Source organism: Cydia splendana, chromosome 22, assembly GCF_910591565.1.
Source record: "Cydia splendana chromosome 22, ilCydSple1.2, whole genome shotgun sequence".
In the NCBI taxonomy this organism is placed as follows: domain Eukaryota; kingdom Metazoa; phylum Arthropoda; class Insecta; order Lepidoptera; family Tortricidae; genus Cydia; species Cydia splendana.
Genome location: NC_085981.1, coordinates 3925068 through 3943795, shown reverse-complemented (window position 1 = coordinate 3943795; position 18728 = coordinate 3925068). Strand labels below are relative to the sequence as shown.

Genomic DNA, 18728 nt, shown 5'->3' with positions numbered 1-18728 from the left:
TGTGCGGCGTAAGCGCCATAGACAATAAGGTCCCTTTTCATAGATAATGCCCCATATTACTTGTAAATTGTTAAGCAATACACTTTTCGTTTGTCGCAACACTCACGACATCTAGTGTCAAGTAGCGGTACTGATAAATCACTAGTTGACGCTAGATGTCGACTACAATAGTAAGCAGTATTTTGGAAGCATTCGTCACTTTCAAAGTTAGTGTTACATAAAAAGTGACTTGCCTGGTGCACTGGGCTCGGATTGTATGGGCGTGTCGTAGTCACAGAACAAGGACAGCGTCACGACGTCGTCGGGTAACTTTGATTCTTCGGGCACCGGCGTCGTCGGATCATCAGAATCTGAAATATACCACCGCCCACACTGTTAACTATCATGTTCTTAAATTAGTCCTATTCTGCTTTCATCACTCATTCTACATTGAAAGCCACCGACGATTGTGACGAATGTAGAATGAGTGACGAAAGCAGAATAGGACTAATTTAAGAACTTGACGAAAATCGAATGGGACGACCCAAGACGATACCGCTGTTTGTACATAATATTACGATTTGCTAAGTCACCCTAAGTATCGGTTTACTATGCAACAACAGGTGGTTTATATTATCGCTGTTAGCGATCTCTCCCAGACAACTTTAGGGTAGCAGGAAAAACAATGTTTCAGAAACAGGTAGCGCATGAATAAATTGCTTAATAAATTACAATAATTTATTAACTCCTCATGTTAATATTGGTACCCGAGCAAGCGAAAGATTCCAAAATTGAAAAGTGGAATCTTGAGCTTCGCAAGGGTTTTAAGGCGCGAAGGTAAACAAACTTTGCCACAGAGTGAAACACAATATTTGACAACAAATTCATGATATTGTTTTAAATATTTATCATTCAGTCAATATTACCAGCCAAGTCATATTTTTGTGGATAAAATACCTACAACGTTCTCATCAGTTTTTAAAGAATAAAGTAAACCTTTACGAACTGTTAATTATGAAGCTAAAAATATAGTATAGTACCTGCTTCTATCAACTCTTCTGTCTGCCACGAGAAAATGTTTTCGGGCGTCTGGCCGAGCTCTGAAACAAATACTTTAATAATAAAGAAGTATCTTTAGCTCAGATGTCTCCACCTGAGCTACAAATAAAGTAATAGCAGCAACTTTTAAGTCATAAAAATAAAATCCTGGTTTTCCTGGTCTTCGCAAATATTTGAAACATTGACGTATATATCTAAGGACTGGCCTTACGGGCACTATAATGGTACTAGGTCAGCGGTGACACTCACAAATTCCAGACAATCGTGCAGTCTAACGCAACTAGTTGCGACTTGCGACCAATAGCGCGCGTGATGCGAACTCATCAGCCAATCGCGCGCGTGATGCGAACTCATCAGCCAATCGCGCGCGTGATGCGAACTCATCAATCCCTAGATATCTATGCTTGTATGTAAATTTAATGTTGACGTGCAAAGGTGCCCTTGTGGCCTATTTGCTGAATAAATGTTGAAGTTGAAGTATGTCAACGATTTCAAAAGACCATTCATATAATTCCGACCGAATATTCTCGTTTGGTGTTCACCTGTGAATTGCACAACGCGATTGGTTGATGAGTTCGCATCTCGCGCGCGATTGGTCGCAGCTAGTTGCGTTGGATTCAGGATTGGCTCGCATTCGTGTGTTCACCATGAAGTTATATTGTTTAAACTGGAGCGAGTTGTCACTTTTTTTGCCATACTAATTTGAACCTTATCACCGAGACAGAATGTTGTTCGTACCAGACTAGAGAAAACGGTCCACATGAGATAGAAAAACCCGAGCCCTGTGTCTCACTCGCACATGTTGCCAATGTTAAAAAGATACCATTGTGGTAAAAATTATATCAATATACTACTGAAATTCATTACCTTCTTATACTATTTTAGTGCTATATTCCAATTACAGTTCTGATATCTTTTAAGTAATTTGCTAATTATTATGATGTTAATATTATTAACTGATTAAGCCAAGTATGTGCGCAACAAAAAAAACAGTAAATTGAATATGGTAGAAATTGTAGTAACTTTGAATATTAATTGGTATCCCCAACTTGATGACGATTAGGGTGACCATGATGTCGGTACGATTTGGATCAGTCTTACAAAATTGTTATTTCATACTTAATGTAAAAATAACTTTACCTAAATAGTATACTAATAAATAAATATAGATATACTTATTTCGGCATGTTTAATTATTCGATTCACGTAATGAGAGCTACATAATTGCCAAAAATTAAACCCGAAGTCCTTGGACATTACAGGCTCATATTTATACATAATATTTAATTACTGAAACGTTAATTCTAACTATTTATATATATATGTAATCGATTCTATATAGGTTGGGCCGACATTTCCGTCAGTATACAAAAGCGGCAAATTTGAAAATTTTGTTTCAATTACAGATCTATGATGACGCTTAAAGAATAGCTAAAGTATGCAAAAGGGAAGTCATCACGTATATGAACACACCATGAGTATGATATTGATAGTGATAGGTATTTTGTTAAATTATGAATTATGAAGAGCATAAATAGTGTAGAATGCCGGTTTACACAGTTAAATGTAAGTTTTTATTTCGTCGTGTGCTAATATTTTATCATTTTAGTCAATAATCAAGATAATTTCGTGTAAAAACATAAATTGTTACGCTACGCTAGCGTAGCGTAACAATTTAGGCTTGACAAAATGACTAGTATCGATAACCAGTGGGCATAGTAATAATATAAATTTATTTGCGTTGCAAGTGTTGAAAGTAGGAATTAAATTCGCAACGAGTGGTGATAAATTAAAACACGACCGAAGGCAGCGTTTTTAATTGATACGATTTGCGAATTACCAAGTACAACTACAACGTTTTACCCGACCCTGAATATCTGTCTCGCTCTCTCTTATAGCTGTCTTTGATAGAAATAAATAGAAATAGAAAATATTTATTTGGCGTACAAAAACATACCTAGATTACGGTAAGTACAACATAAAGTTAAGAATACAGTAAACATACACCAAATAGGATGCCGCTCAGCATAAGCAGTGTCTGTAAGACACTACGCTGGTTTTCACCCAATACGTATGATGGACGTACGGCGGACCACCTTCCTCACAATCAACCATGATCGCATTGATCGCGATCCAATACGCCCACCCCATCTGTAACAGCTTTTATAACTTTATAACTACTAAATTAAGTAAGGTTGTGTGAAGCGTTTTACAGAAGAGAAAAAAACTTTATCCATCTCTTTTCTGGGGCAATTATACTAGCATAGGGAAAATACAGTATGTTTCTCTCTGATTATGCACGAATGAGAAAAGATCCTGGCCAAACTATACATTCCATCTTATGCTAATATCCCACATTCATATGACTTATGGTCACCCTAATTAGAAAGAGATGGAGGGCTCAGGTTTGATATCTCATGTGGACACACTTTTTGGCCAGTGTACACTATCCAGTTTACTCTCTACGTCCGTGGTGTTCACCATTAGGACCATTCTATCAGGATTTCTGTTGGAATTTCAGATAAAAAGGTCCTTAAAGTTTTCCCTTGAAGCATAAGGACCCTCCTCTGATGGAATGTCCCATTTATTAAGTTTAAATAGTAGTATAAAAAGTAAGTCTATGCAAACCTCACTTAAAAGCTTAAAACTAACTATAAATAGGTTTTTATCGATGTGCGGGGTGACCACTCGAAGCTTACTTATTTCTCTATCCTCCTAAGGCCCAAGGTCCTACTATAGTACGTCTTCAGTTCGATGAAATTTAAATCCTATTCAATTGGAACAGAGTCGCTTTTGCTTTGTTTCGTTCAATTTTCCAAACAACGCAAAATCAACTCTATTTCTTACACTATAGGTTCAAATTTCAGTGGCATATTTTGGGTTTTTCATTAAACATACCTGGTGCAGGCGAGGATGGAGAGTTATTGTCAAATGCATCTGTGTCTATATGATCACCAGTCTCTATTGCATCAGTTACATCACTGTCTAACTTTGCAGGCTTTAGGGCAGGTTGCACGTCTGTTGATAAACAAAACCGGGCAAGTGCGAGTCGGACTCGCGCACGAAGGGTTCCGTACCATAATGAAAAAAAAAAAAACGAAAAAAAAAGCAAAAAAAAACGGTCACCCATCCAAGTGTACTGACCACTGCCGACGTTGCTTAACTTTGGTCAAAAATCACGTTTGTTGTATGGGAGCCCCATTTAAATCTTTATTTTATTCTGTTTTTAGTATTTGTTGTTATAGCGGCAACAGAAATACATCATCTGTGAAAATTTCAACTGTCTAGCTATCACGGTTCGTGAGATACAGCCTGGTGACAGACAGACGGACGGACGGACGGACGGACGGACAGCGAAGTCTTAGTAATAGGGTCCCGTTTTACCCTTTGGGTACGAAACCCTAAAAATACACTACAAGCCTCTACAATAGGTATTTATACCCCCTTATTCATAAACGTGCTACAAACCTCAATTAGCTTTGTATTTGTAAGAAAGGGATAAAACATAATTTAACTATAATATGTATCTTTAGGTATTTAAATAAAAGTAAACAATTTGTACATTTTCGGGTAGTTATAATTATAACATTTCTTGGTTAACCAACCAAATACAAAACGGCCTGGATCTGTCACTGAACGACCTGCTTTAGGTAACCTACGTTATTTGATCGTGTAATGTTTTCATCTACCCTCAACTGGCTTAAGAAGCCATTTGAGGGTAGATTTTGTTTCCTCTTTTTTAAATACCTAAAGATACTATAAATCAAGCCAGTAAATTTTTATGAATAAGGGGGATATACTTTTAGGACCCGTATGTCCTTAAACTACGTCCAAAAGAGAGGTAAGGGCGCTGTGAATGTCATCTCGCTTTGTGTGATAGGGCACAGCACAGCGGATGTCATTCCAGATCTAAAGCAGAACCCAACTGGGGAAGTACCTCCTTACAGAAAACCGCAGCCAAATAAGACTAATAGACCCAATACTCATTAGTATTGTGTTCCTGCTGGTGAGTAAGGTTGCCAGAGCGCAACGAGAGTGCGGAGCGGAGTGTTAGGGTCGGCAACGCACATATAACACCTTTGGAGTTGCAGGCGTCCATAGGCTACGCTGACTGCTTTATACTATCAGGCAGGCCGTATTCTTGTTTGCGTAGTAGTATAAAAAAAAATTAGACTACATTTCGATATACCTAAGTTATAGTTTCAGATTTCTACTTGCACATCACATGGAGTTTAAATAAATAATTTAAGTACCTTTGTTATTTGACTGATTTTGTTGAAATGAATTCGGTATACAGTAATTGTGCTCTATTTCCAGGATGCAAGAAGATTTAGATACTGCAGCTGAAAATAAAAATAGTATGTCATGATCTTGGGTTTGCAATTATTAATTTATATATTAAAACTAGCGACCCACCCCAACTTCGACGGTTAACAAATTATTGAAATTATACACCTAAACCTTCCTCAATAATCACTCTATTCATACATGAAAATCGCATGGAAATCCGTTCAGTAGGTTTTGAGTTTATCGCGAACATACATACACACAAAAAGACAGAAGGGACAGGGGAGTTTGTTTTATAGGATGTAGTGATAGTGATAGTTAGTTTATTGTACCCAGTGGCGTAGCTAGGCGTGGGCGAAGTGGGCCGTCGCCCACGTCCTCGCACCCCAGGGGGGCCTCGCGTGAGGCCCCTTCAGGCACAGTGAAAGAAAAGGGCCTTGCAGATGCGACTTAGCCCACTGATAGATTAGTTCATGCTACACCACTGATTATACCCACCTTCTAAATTGACAGACGGTACAGCCTCATACATTAATCGATGACAGGCCACTTTTTGGTCCGATGTAAAGTGATGGCCACAGATCTTCTTATTCCTATAAATCTTCAGTGGGTCTGTCTCCTTAAACCTGTCGCCAACAATTGATAACCAAGTTCTAAATAATTCTGGTCTTCTTACTGGATGGGGAAAGCTGTGCATGGGTGCACCTGTAGGTAATATACAATAACATTTGATTGACATAACTCTTAAGTGCGTCACAAGAATGCATGGAAATCTATTGGATAAAAAAAATTGGGCATGAAAATTAAGTTTTCTTTTAGGAAAAAAAAATCATGATAATAGAAGCACAAAACTAATATAAATAAATCTCCAAGCAATGAGCAAAATCCCTCTTTAAGTTGTAGCCACTTTGAAAAATTATGATCAACAGATATAGTTTGTCAAAGCACTGTCTAATTGCAAACATAGGTCATAGAGTGAATCATACTATCTTTGTCTTACACTAGTACTAGCACCCAAAAGAAAAGGATGAGTATAGTCTTCCTGGTTCTCATCCAGTACAGTTTTTTGTTCTTATTTACTGACAAATTTAGTTTGACCATTTGACCAACTATATGATCAAAATTTTGCACAAGTATCTAAAACTTAATAGAGTCTGTTCGGAAAGAGAACTCTTCTCTTTCCGAACAGACTCTAAATATAAATGCTCAAACAATGCAGCAGCTCTTATTGATTCGTTTAATTGGATGGTGATCCACTGTTACCCACACATGGGTAACAGCGAATCTTTCTCCACTTTTTTTTCGTCTTATTTTATTTCTAGCTTTCCTTACAGCTTGTATCTTAGATTAGATGAGGCTTAGATAAGAAAATAATACAATTTGAAGTTTAAATAGCGCAACTACAGCTCTTACAATAAAAGTGATTCTTTGTGATTTGAATAACTGAAATACAAGAAATGAAAAACTACTTACCTAAATCATCGCAGCCAAAAACGCAATACCGTTTTATTCTTCCAGACTCACTCATTTTCAACAAGTTTTGATATTTTTCTAATGTTTTTTCTTCAGTTACATTGTTACTCTAGGCTTAGATAACAAAATGATACTATTAACTATAGCTTGGTGTTCTCTGTGATCCACTCTCCCCTAAATAAATAAGGGCTGCTATTTAACTGATCACCAGATTTAGTAAAATATAATACCAAAAAAATCTACTTTACCACCCTAAAATAATAAATGATCACCAAAATTGTAACACCATTTTAATGTGAAATGATTACCGATTTTATTACATTTTACTATCCTATTAAAGGAAATGACACCAAAATAACCATTATTAACCCAAAAATTGTGAATGATTAGGATTACCAAATTGCAAACCCAATTTTAATGTGAAATGATAACCAAATTTTTACATCTTGCTATCCTATTCAATAAAATCATACCAAAATAATCATTGTGAACCCAAAAATAGTAAATGACCACCAAAATTAGAACTCCATTTTAATGTAAAATTTTAACCAAATTTTTAAATCTTGCTATCCTATTAAAGCAAATGACTCCAAAATAATCATTGTAACCCAAAAATAGTAAATGACCACCAAAATTGTAACCACATTTTAATTAAAAATGTGCAAATATTGAATCTATTAAATTAATTAATCCACTTCGTCACCTTTTTCTAGTAGCATTTCATTTCTGTAACAGTTGCAGTTCTAACCTAACACACTTTTCTAGTAGCATTTCGTTTCTGTAAGGGTCGCAGTTCAAACCTAACCTAACCCACTTTTCTAGTAGCATTTCTTTTCTGTAAGGGTCGCAGTTCAAACCTAACCTAACCCAATTTTCTAGTAACATTTCGTTACAGGGTTGGAGTTCTAACCTAACCCACTTTTCTAGTAGCATTTCGTTTCTGTAAGGGTCGGAGTTCTAATCAAACCTAACCCACTTTTCTAGTAGCATTTCGTTTTTGTAAGGGTCGCAGTTCAAACCTAATCTAACCCACTTTTCTAGTAGCGTTTAGTTTCTGTAAGGGTCGCAGTTCCAACCTAACCTAACCCACTTTTCTAGTAGCATTTCGTTTCTGTAAGGGTCGCAGTTCAAACCTAACCTAACCCACTTCTTATTAGCATAGATAGCAGTTTTTGATAGCAGTTCGGTTCTGTGAAGATCGCAATTCTAACCTAACCTAATCCACTTTTATAGTAGCATTTCGTTTCCGTAAAGGTCTCAGTTCAATCCTAACCTAACCTACTTTTCCAGTAACATTTCGTTTCTGTAAGTGTCGCAGTGCTAACCTAACCCACTTATCTGATAGGAGTTCAAACCTAAGCTAACCTACTTTTCTAGTAGCATTTCAGTATGCTACTAGAAAAGTAGGTTAGGTTAGGTAAGTATGCGGTGCGGTGTACGGGGGGTTGAGCGGGAGGGGCTAGTAATTTTGGTATCATTTTACTTTATTTGGTAATATGTATAAATTTTTTGGTAATCATAGTGGTTTATTTAGGTGAAAATATCGCATTAATTTGGTCTTCAAGATTTGGTGATCATTAATGATTTTTGGTGATCATTCAATATATTTGGTATTTGAATACAATTTGAAGTGCAGTCGTTATTAAAATGGTGGTACTTTTGTAATTTTAGGCCTTATTTTTTTGGTGTTCAGTATTTTTTTTTGGTACAATAGATTTCTTTATTTAGGGTACCAAAGTATTTTTTGGTGGTCATTATATTTGTAGCCATAAATAAGTAGCATTTGAATAACTGAAATACAAGAAATGAAAAACTTCTTACCAGCCTCACACACAGCCAAAAAGGCAACGCCGCCTTTTACTTACAGGCTCACTCATTTTCACCAACTTTTGATATTTTTCTTAACAATTTCGTACCTAATGTTTTTTCGGGTTTTCCGCGGTGACACCATCTAATTGATTTATTTATTTATACAACATCGAAGCGATATTCTTATCGTAAAGCGGAGTCGCTTTTAAAAGTCGCCTTTTTTGCTGAAAACCTCAAACTTTTGTATTGTTTTGTCATAGACATAGATGTTTTGTATTGACTGACGTCTGATCTGACGTTTATCTGACATGGCTATTTGCATGCTATTTGTATGCTATGTTATGTCCCGCGTTTACATTCGCGTGCGTACCGCTCCTCATGCGAGCCTGGCCAGTGCTGCAACAGGCAAATATAGTTGGTCAAACCAATTTGTCAGTCAGTAAGAACCAGGAAGACTATACTCATCCTTTTCTTTTGGGTGCTAATACTAGTGTAAGACAAAGATAGTATGATTATCTCTGTCTATGTTTGAAATGAGACAGTCCTTTGACAAACTATAGTAGTATGTCATTACGAGTATAAAGCCCCCTCCAGACTATGCGCGTGAATCGCGGGCGAGGCCGCGAACGCGAGTGTGGCGTCGATTTCGCAGATTGTTCACGCATTCGCGCCTTGTTCTCCGTTTTTTGTCGGTATTTCGGCCCGCGTCAAAGGAGACGCGAAGCGCGAACTTGCAAGACTCCACATTACACAATATTTTGGCTCCTCTGTGGCAAGATAAATATTAATTATATTATGACTAGCAAAAAGCAGAGCTTTGTAAGGGCTCGCGGAGTTTTTCTACCTAAACGTACCGGACCGCGACTTTGATCCAGTCCGAGGCTTGTTCCATGTTCGATCGAGTGGGTAGGTACGTAATAAGTCCGTTAAGGACGCAGCTATAAGTGAGAGCAAGAAAGAAATATACCAACCGGATCCCGGTCGCTGTCCGGCTGTTGTCATCATTAATATCATTTAATATCATCCACACGTAATATACAATTTCAAAAGCGCTTATTATATCCTACACGGTCGCCCAGTACTTTTTGTAAGGAAGCCAACTGGCTTTCCTACATAATGTTGGATCAGCGAGCCAATGTCCTTGAATTTATTTATATATACCACACAATTGAGCGTAAAACTATCCCGACTGGACACCTACTGGCGGTAATCATGCTGCTCCGCACATAAACTTACGTATAACTTGCTCTCTTAAGTGCTCATCAAGACGAGTGAGATGACCAAAACAGCGTGTGCCTATGTTGCAACAAACGTGAATTCCACTAAATACTGCCAGCTGGGTTCAGCTACAGCTCTATCTCGATTATCTCCCAAGTGCTCAAAAAGACGAGTCGGATGATCAAAACAGCGTGTGCCTATGTTGTATAAAGCCCGAGCTCCACTAGGTACTGCCAGGGTTCAGCATCAACTATCTTGGGTACTACTCTACCAAGTGATCATCATGACGAGTCGGATGTCCAAAACAGCGTGTGTCTATGTTGCACCAAACCCGAGCTCCACTAGGTACTGCCAGGGTTCAGCATCAGCTCTATCGTGGGTACTACCCTCCTAAGTGCTCATCAAGACGAGTCGGATGACCAAAACAGCGTGTGCCTATGGTGCACTAAACCAGAGCTCCACTAGGTACAGCCAGGGTTCAGCATCAGCTCTATCTTGGGTACCTACTACTACTCTCCTAAGTGCTCATCAAGACGAGTCGGATGACCAAAACAGCGTGTGCCTATGTTGTATTAAACCCGAGCTCCACTACGTACTGCCAGGATTCAGCATCAGGTATCTTGGGTACTGCTCTACCAAGTGATCGTCATGACGAGTCGGATGTCCAACCCAGCGTGTCTCTATGTTGCACCAAACCTGAGTTCCGCTAGGTACAGACAGGGTTCAGCATCAGCTCTATCTTGGGTACTGCTCTCCCAAGTGCTCATTAAGACGTGTCGAATTACTAAAACAGCGTGTGCCTATGTTGCACCAAACCAGAGTTCTACTAGGTACTGCCAGGGTTCTGGGTCATTTTGTTGAACTGCACGCCGACTTTGCAATTGGCGTGCAGTCGGCGTGCAGTTTCCATACAAGTTGCAGTTGTGTTGTAGTCCGTCTGTATCGGCCCTAAGTCACTGAAGTTTGTATTACCTTATATGCTTATCTTTATTTATAATTTTGGCAGTTCCAAGCAATATTAGTAACACTCAAACTGTTTCTCGTACTGAAGAATTGAAGTTTGCTAACACAACATGACTGATCAGTTCATCGGCGTCATAGAACAGAACATACGAGTAAATTGATCTCCGCAGAGAATATACAGCAAGATTTAATGTTCCAGTATTCACAGAAACTTATTAATTGCTAAATTGGGAATCAAACCGAGCGAAGCGAGATGGGTCGGAACCCAAATTTTAACCCGCTTTTGTAATAGCACATAGTACATTAGCACGAATTTTAATTCATATTTTTTCTAACAGATGGCGCTAGTAGTAATACAAAGTGTTATTCCTTTATTAAATTCTTTAAATTGTTTTTTTCTTTGTTTTATTAAATTGTTTGATAACACATAGTCCGGTGGCCGGCTGCATGAAACAAACCTCATCAAAAAATAGAATATACCTACCCTGTAGAGGTACCTGACATTTAGTAGCTTCCAACGCACTTGGTCGGCCTAGGCTTAACCTGGCAGATTTTGTACAAATGGCAAAAACGTTGGACAAAAATTCATCAAAAAAAACCTCATCGAAAAATAGAATGAAACTTGTATGGTAGTATACCTGACCTTGAGGACAGTAAAAAAAAAGTGGTCGGCCTCACCTTAGCCTGGCAGTTTTTGCAGTCCGACCAGATTTATTGGGTCACGTGAGAGCTACAATTTACCTCATCGAAAAATAGAATGAAACAAACGGATTATAATAGCTAAAATAAGCCTGTTGACGTATGTCTTGGTCGGCCTCACCTTAACCTGGCAGTTTTTGCAGTCCGACCAAATTTATAAAAAAATCATCAAAAATTTTTTATCGAAAAATCGTATGAAACTGGTATGGTACGATGGCTGCCTTTGAGGACAGTAAAAAAAAAGTGGTCGGCCAAATCCTGTGTTGGCAGGTTCCTGTGTCCGACCAATTTTGTGGTACCACGTGAGAGCTACAATTTTACCTCATCGAAAAATAGAATGAAACAAACGGATTATAATAGCTAAAATAAGCCTGTTGACGTATGTCTTGGTCGGCCTCACCTTAACCTGGCAGTTTTTGCAGTCCGACCAAATTTATAAAAAAAAACATCAAAAAATTTTTTTCGAAAAATCGTATGAAACTTGTATGGTACGATAGCTGCCTTTGAGGACAGTAAAAAAAAAGTGGTTGGCCTAATCCTGTGTTGGCAGGTTCCTGTGTCCGACCAATTTTGTGGTACCACGTGAGAGCTACAATTTACCTCATCGAAAAATAGAATGAAACAAACGGATTATAATAGCTAAAATAAGCCTGTTGACGTATGTCTTGGTCGGCCTCACCTTAACCTGGCAGTTTTTGCAGTCCGACCAAATTTATACAAAAATCATCAAAAATTTTTTATCGAAAAATCGTATGAAACTGGTATGGTACGATGGCTGCCTTTGAGGACAGTAAAAAAAAAGTGGTCGGCCAAATCCTGTGTTGGCAGGTTCCTGTGTCCGACCAATTTTGTGGTACCACGTGAGAGCTTTTTTTACCTCATCGAAAAATAGAATGAAACAAACGGATTATAATAGCTAAAATAAGCCTGTTGACGTATGTCTTGGTCGGCCTCACCTTAACCTGGCAGTTTTTGCAGTCCGACCAAATTTATAAAAAAATCATCAAAAATGTTTTTATCGAAAAATCGTATGAAACTTGTATGGTACGATAGCTGCCTTTGAGGACAGTAAAAAAAAAGTGGTCGGCCAAATCCTGTGTTGGCAGGTTCCTGTGTCCGACCAATTTTGTGGTACCACGTGAGAGCTACAATTTACCTCATCGAAAAATAGAATGTAACAAACGGATTATAATACCTAAAATAAACCTGTTGACGTATGGCTTGGTCGGCCTCACCGTAGCCTGGCAGTTTTTGCAGTCCGACCAAATTTGTGGTACCACGTGACAGCTACAATTTACCTCATCGAAAATAGGATGAAAAAAAAAAACGGATTATAATAGCTAAAATAAACCTGTTGACGTATGGCTTGTTACGGACGGCTTTCATAAATTCAATGTGGCAGAGTGCGGCAGAATCCACTTGCATCAAATTTGATGCAACACATTGTGGCTGGACATTAAGAGATGAAATGTATAAGATCAAATGGTTGGAAGGACACATAACGCCTTTGCGAGTCGAAGAAATAACAATAGACAAGTCGGAGTCTGGGGAAAGTTCGTCAGACTTCGACTCCGAAGATGATTATGATTAACAGTAATTATTAACAATAAAAGGGTTATTCCCACTAGTTACCACCAAGTTCTTATCAGTGGTAGCTACTGGGAATTATTTTCCCACCTTTTACCACTGGTAACTACTGGGAAAAAAAAATCCTAGTAGTTACCACCAACTCGGTTTGGTGGTACCTAAAAAATTCCCAGTAGTTACCACTGGTAAAAGGTGGGAATTTCTTTTCTACAAACCGAGCTTCGAAGGAGAAATGCTACAGTTGATGGAAAAAAGGCTGATTTGATGCAAAGATAATCACTTAATATATGTGAGGTTATCTTGTGTATTTTACCGTTTATTAAAATTTTGGAAGGCTCACGTGCAGTTTTTCCTCTTATATTACAAGTGTTCGATTGAAAACTAAAGTGACCCACTGATTAACAGTCCGCCAGACGGTATCGGCCTGTCAGTTAGTACAAAATTTTGACAGTTCCGAACAACTGACAGGCCGATACCGTCCGGCGGTCTGTTAATCAGTGGGCCCCTTTAGCTTTGGTGTATACCTGGATCACCTGCATGTACAAGAAGGCGTTTCATATACGCCCGCCCATCAGATAGGTACACAAAGTCATGATGCGTATGGAATACAGCATGTGTGGCCAAGCCATTATGCCCTAAATTATGTACTACTTCGTTAAAACTTAGCTTACCTGTGTATTTACTCTTTCCAAAATATTTATCTTCCTTAAAATGCAGCCTACACAAACGGTCTTTGTCATTTGCCTTAGTTTTTGGTACTCAAAGCTTTTTCTCACCGATTTATGCATATCGGGTCCTTGGGAAAAAAGGGAGATCCTATAGGTATATTTCCACAATTTGTCGCACACTATTGCAGTATTGTGGAGAAAAAAAAACATACAACCGAATTGATAACCTCCTCCTTTGGGATTTGGAAGTCGGTTAAAAAAGGAGAATGTTTACAATTTATTGGAAACAATGTATGTGATTTGACAGTGACAGCAACTCCACTATGGATGCGCCACCTGGCGTGATAAAATGTCAGTTATGCCTCCTCATTCTATCTGTAGTGGAAAAGTAGGATATACGATTCAAAACTTGTCAAAAATCGATGAAAACCTTTTTATTTTTGACATCTGTGAGACATCATCTCAACGTAAGTGTTACTCTGAAACCACGTCAGTAGTTAGAAAACGTTATTTAGATATTAGATAGATTTATGAATAAAATTTGAACTGAATGTTTTCTTTTTTTTTAAAGCCCTCTAAGACCTCCATGGACTCATTTACTTATGACTTTTTTCAGTTAGCATTATTAAGTTAAGTTCAAGCTGCGAAGAAACCATATTTTCAATATAGAAATTATTATTCTTTATAAATGTGGTCGGACTGCAAAAACTGCCTGGCTAAGGTGAGGCCGACCAAGACATACGTCAACGCTCAACAGGCTTATTTTAGCTATTATAATCCGTTTGTTTCATTCTATTTTTCGATGAGGTAAAAAAAGCTCTCACGTGGTACCACAAAATTGGTCGGACACAGGAACCTGCCAACACAGGATTTGGCCGACCACTTTTTTTTTACTGTCCTCAAAGGCAGCCATCGTACCATACCAGTTTCATACGATTTTTCGATAAAAAATTTTTGATGATTTTTGTATAAATTTGGTCGGACTGCAAAAACTGCCAGGTTAAGGTGAGGCCGACCAAGACATACGTCAACAGGCTTATTTTAGCTATTATAATCCGTTTGTTTCATTCTATTTTTCGATGAGGTAAATTGTAGCTCTCACGTGGTACCACAAAATTGGTCGGACACAGGAACCTGCCAACACAGGATTTGGCCGACCACTTTTTTTTACTGTCCTCAAAGGCAGCTATCGTACCATACAAGTTTCATACGATTTTTCGAAAAAAATTTTTGATGATTTTTTTATAAATTTGGTCGGACTGCAAAAACTGCCAGGTTAAGGTGAGGCCGACCAAGACATACGTCAACAGGCTTATTTTAGCTATTATAATCCGTTTGTTTCATTCTATTTTTCGATGAGGTAAATTGAAGCTCTCACGTGGTACCACAAAATTGGTCGGACACAGGAACCTGCCAACACAGGATTTGGCCAACTACTTTTTTTTTACTGTCCTCAAAGGCAGCTATCGTACCATACAAGTTTCATACGATTTTTCGATAAAAAATTTTTCATGTTTTTTTTATAAATTTGGTCGGACTGCAAAAACTGCCAGGTTAAGGTGAGGCCGACCAAGACATACGTCAACAGGCTTATTTTAGCTATTATAATCCGTTTGTTTCATTCTATTTTTCGATGAGGTAAAATTGTAGCTCTCACGTGGTACCACAAAATTGGTCGGACACAGGAACCTGCCAACACAGGATTTGGCCGACCACTTTTTTTTTACTGTCCTCAAAGGCAGCCATCGTAACATACCAGTTTCATACGATTTTTCGATAAAAAATTTTTGATGATTTTTTTATAAATTTGGTCGGACTGCAAAAACTGCCAGGTTAAGGTGAGGCCGACCAAGACATACGTCAACAGGCTTATTTTAGCTATTATAATCCGTTTGTTTCATTCTATTTTTCGATGAGGTAAATTGTAGCTCTCACGTGACCCAATAAATCTGGTCGGACTGCAAAAACTGCCAGGCTAAGGTGAGGCCGACCAATTTTTTTTTACTGTCCTCAAGGTCAGGTATCCTACCATACAAGTTTCATTCTATTTTTCGATGAGGTTTTTTTTGATGATTTTTTGTCCAACGTTTTTGCCATTTGTACAAAATCTGCCAGGTTAAGCCTAGGCCGACCAAGTGCGTTGGAAGCTACTAAATGTCAGGTACCTCTACAGGGTAGGTATATTCTATTTTTTGATGAGGTTTGTTTCATGCAGCCGGCCACCGGACTAACATCTAGACATGAATTTAAATTACTATGTTAAATTTCAAACCTCACAGTGCGATAGTTTTTCCGTAAAGTGTACCACAAAAATGCATAGTTTGTCGAATAGGGATAGGGCTCGCTTCGCTCGCCCTAATTATATTATATTAAGCAGCTATATTTTACGGTTTTACAATAAAACAAAATGGAAAAACAGCTAAATCACGTATGATGCCATAGATAACTAACAGTCATGGTATAATAATATACTCCGCCTGGTACTCTATTCCGAGATTCGCGTATAGCCCCCTCCAGACAATGCGCGTGAATCGCGGGCGAAGCCGCGAACGCGAGTGTGGAGTCGATTTCGCTGTCTGCGAAAATCGACTCCACACTCGCGTTCGCGGCTTCGCTTGCGATTCACGCGCATAGTCTGGAGGGGCCTTATGACCTAACTGACACGGGCCTACGTCATCATGCTGTTTACAGGTTCTCAAACTTTAAAATGTGGGAGAATTTTAACCAACGGTGAAAATTATTTTAACGGCATTAATTTTAAGTTATTCATGTAGAAACATAGTAAAATAAAACAAATCTAATGTATTAAATTAAACTTTATTTATCTATACAAGACAAACGTTTAAAAAACTAATTCACAGTTACACATTAATTACCAAGCTTACGACGTGAAAAGTTTGGAAAACACTGCGACTGCTGACACTGAGCGAGAAGGAAATAACAATTAACACGCGTTCGACAAGGATGACGGTCAGGGCATGAAGTTATCTAGATCCGAATTGTCAAATGTGACAGCGCTATCCTGTGTTGCCAGTAATGTAAACAGAATTACCCGAACGTCTTAAATTTCTTTCGTGAATCGGAAGATATTGCTAACGAATAATTAAAAATGACGTGTTATTGTAAAATTTAAGATAAAATACATTATAAATGAAAATTATAAAATTATAAAGAAATATTTTAACTTATTAACCATAGCTATAATGTACCCATGTAACATGTTATGTTGAAATAAAGACAAGTGGCAATGTTATTGTGACGTAGGCCCGTGTCACTCTGGGAATAGAAGACCATGTTTTATTAGACCATGCTAACAGTTAAACTCGATCAGCTGTTGCTTTTCCGCCATATTGCCGCTAACCAAACTGCGAAATCACCGTGAAGTGTGCGAGTGTGGAGTCATACGATTCACGCACATAGTCTGTAGGGGGCTTTATATTGTTTTGGTCATTACCACGGGCGTTTTAAGAACATGAATCTAGTATTAAACTGGATTGGGCATGATTGGTAGGGGTAACTGACTGAACGGGATAGTCTTATGTATCTTTCAGTAGGAGTAGCAGCGAAAGCGCTATTATTGTTTGTCCTTGTCACAGTCTCACATATTTTTTGTTTCCCACCGTTTTTTTAGTATGGATTATGGTGGGCAACAAATAAATTCGACCAATCATAGTGTCGCATTGCGTATGTTTTGTCCCTCACGGAGGCACGCGTATACCACTTCTATAGGATCCTACCTTCTATGAGGAAGAACGAAACGTAGCCGTAGAGATGACCTTGAAACTCGATAGTGACGTTTAAGTCCTTTGCTATTGGCTAACTCCCCACCGCTATTCGTACTGTCACTCAGTACCGAGTACTGTCAATCGCGTCGCTGTCATTTTTACGTCATTACAGTTTTTGGGTCGTGTAGTGAAGTGTTTGCGTTGATTAATTTCCGTACCTTTATTTTCGCGTGATAATACTGATAATTGTAATATTCAGTGCCACGTTTCATATTGATATTAAAAATGCCTCGCAAGTGCTGTATACCCGGCTGTAATAGCAGTCGTAAACGAAAGAACGTTCTGCTGCACAAAATGCCAGCGGCCAGTGAAAAAGTTTTATTGTGGCGTAAAACAATTTCAGCAGTTCCATTAACCATTTTTGAGGGTTTGACATCGGGTGAAATTAGCAAACTCCACGTTTGCCACAATCATTTCGAGGCCAAATACGTGTCTTCGAGGATGCGGTTAAAGCCGAATGCCTGTCCAACATTGTTTACCCTCGAAGAAATCACCACTGGAACGACTGCACACTCTTCTGCGGAAAGAGGTCGGTACCTAATGCTGATATAGTTTAACCATTGACTAATATCTTTTGAATACCACGTGGTATTTATTTGTAATACCGGCACTTTCCTGGAGCCGCACACTCTGCGCGTTGCGGCCTGCCTGCGACTCGGCGTCCGGGTCTGTGCTCCACATAGGTGCCCCTGCGGCACTGACGTCGACGCCTTCGGGCACCACGGGCTCTCCTGCCAAAGGAACGCCGGCCGCTTCTCTAGACACGCCGCGCTTAACGATATTCTCCGCCGGTCTCTTACCAGCGGCAACGTACCGGCTCTTCTCGAGCCTCCTGGTATTGTAAGAGACCAGATGGAATGTCACTAATTCCGTGGAAGATGGGTCGGGTGCTGGTGTGGGACGCCACCTGTGTGGACACCCTAGCCCCGTCTCATCTCCACGGCACTACTGCAAAAGCCGGCGCGGCAGCAGAGGCGGCCGAAAAATTAAAAAAGACCAAATATAGGGGTCTCGGCCCCGAATACGATTTTGTACCTTTTGGTGTCGAGACCCTTGGCCCGTGGGGTCCGAACGCGTCTACCCTTTTTAAGGATCTATCAAAAAGGATAGCTGACGCCACTGGTGACCGTAGATCTGGCAGCTTCCTCGCACAAAGAAATAAGTATTGCGATACACCGAGGAAATGCTTCCAGCATCTACG

The 18728-nt window shown here is 39.0% G+C and overlaps 2 protein-coding genes across 2 annotated transcripts in view; one reads left to right on the top strand and one right to left on the bottom strand.

Moving 5' to 3' along the window:
• LOC134801453 (uncharacterized) overlaps positions 1 to 18728 on the top strand; it is a 130888-nt gene that overhangs the window by 72459 nt on the left and 39701 nt on the right. The gene's annotated exons all lie outside the window — the stretch shown is intronic.
• Positions 214 to 6967, bottom strand: LOC134801631 (uncharacterized). The gene is made up of 5 exons (XM_063774250.1): positions 6799 to 6967; positions 5824 to 6030; positions 5292 to 5381; positions 1020 to 1079; positions 214 to 350 (listed from the first exon to the last, which is right to left on the bottom strand). Exons 1-5 carry the CDS (start codon positions 6851 to 6853, stop codon positions 214 to 216), a joined length of 549 nt encoding a protein of 182 aa, XP_063630320.1. The 5' UTR covers positions 6854 to 6967.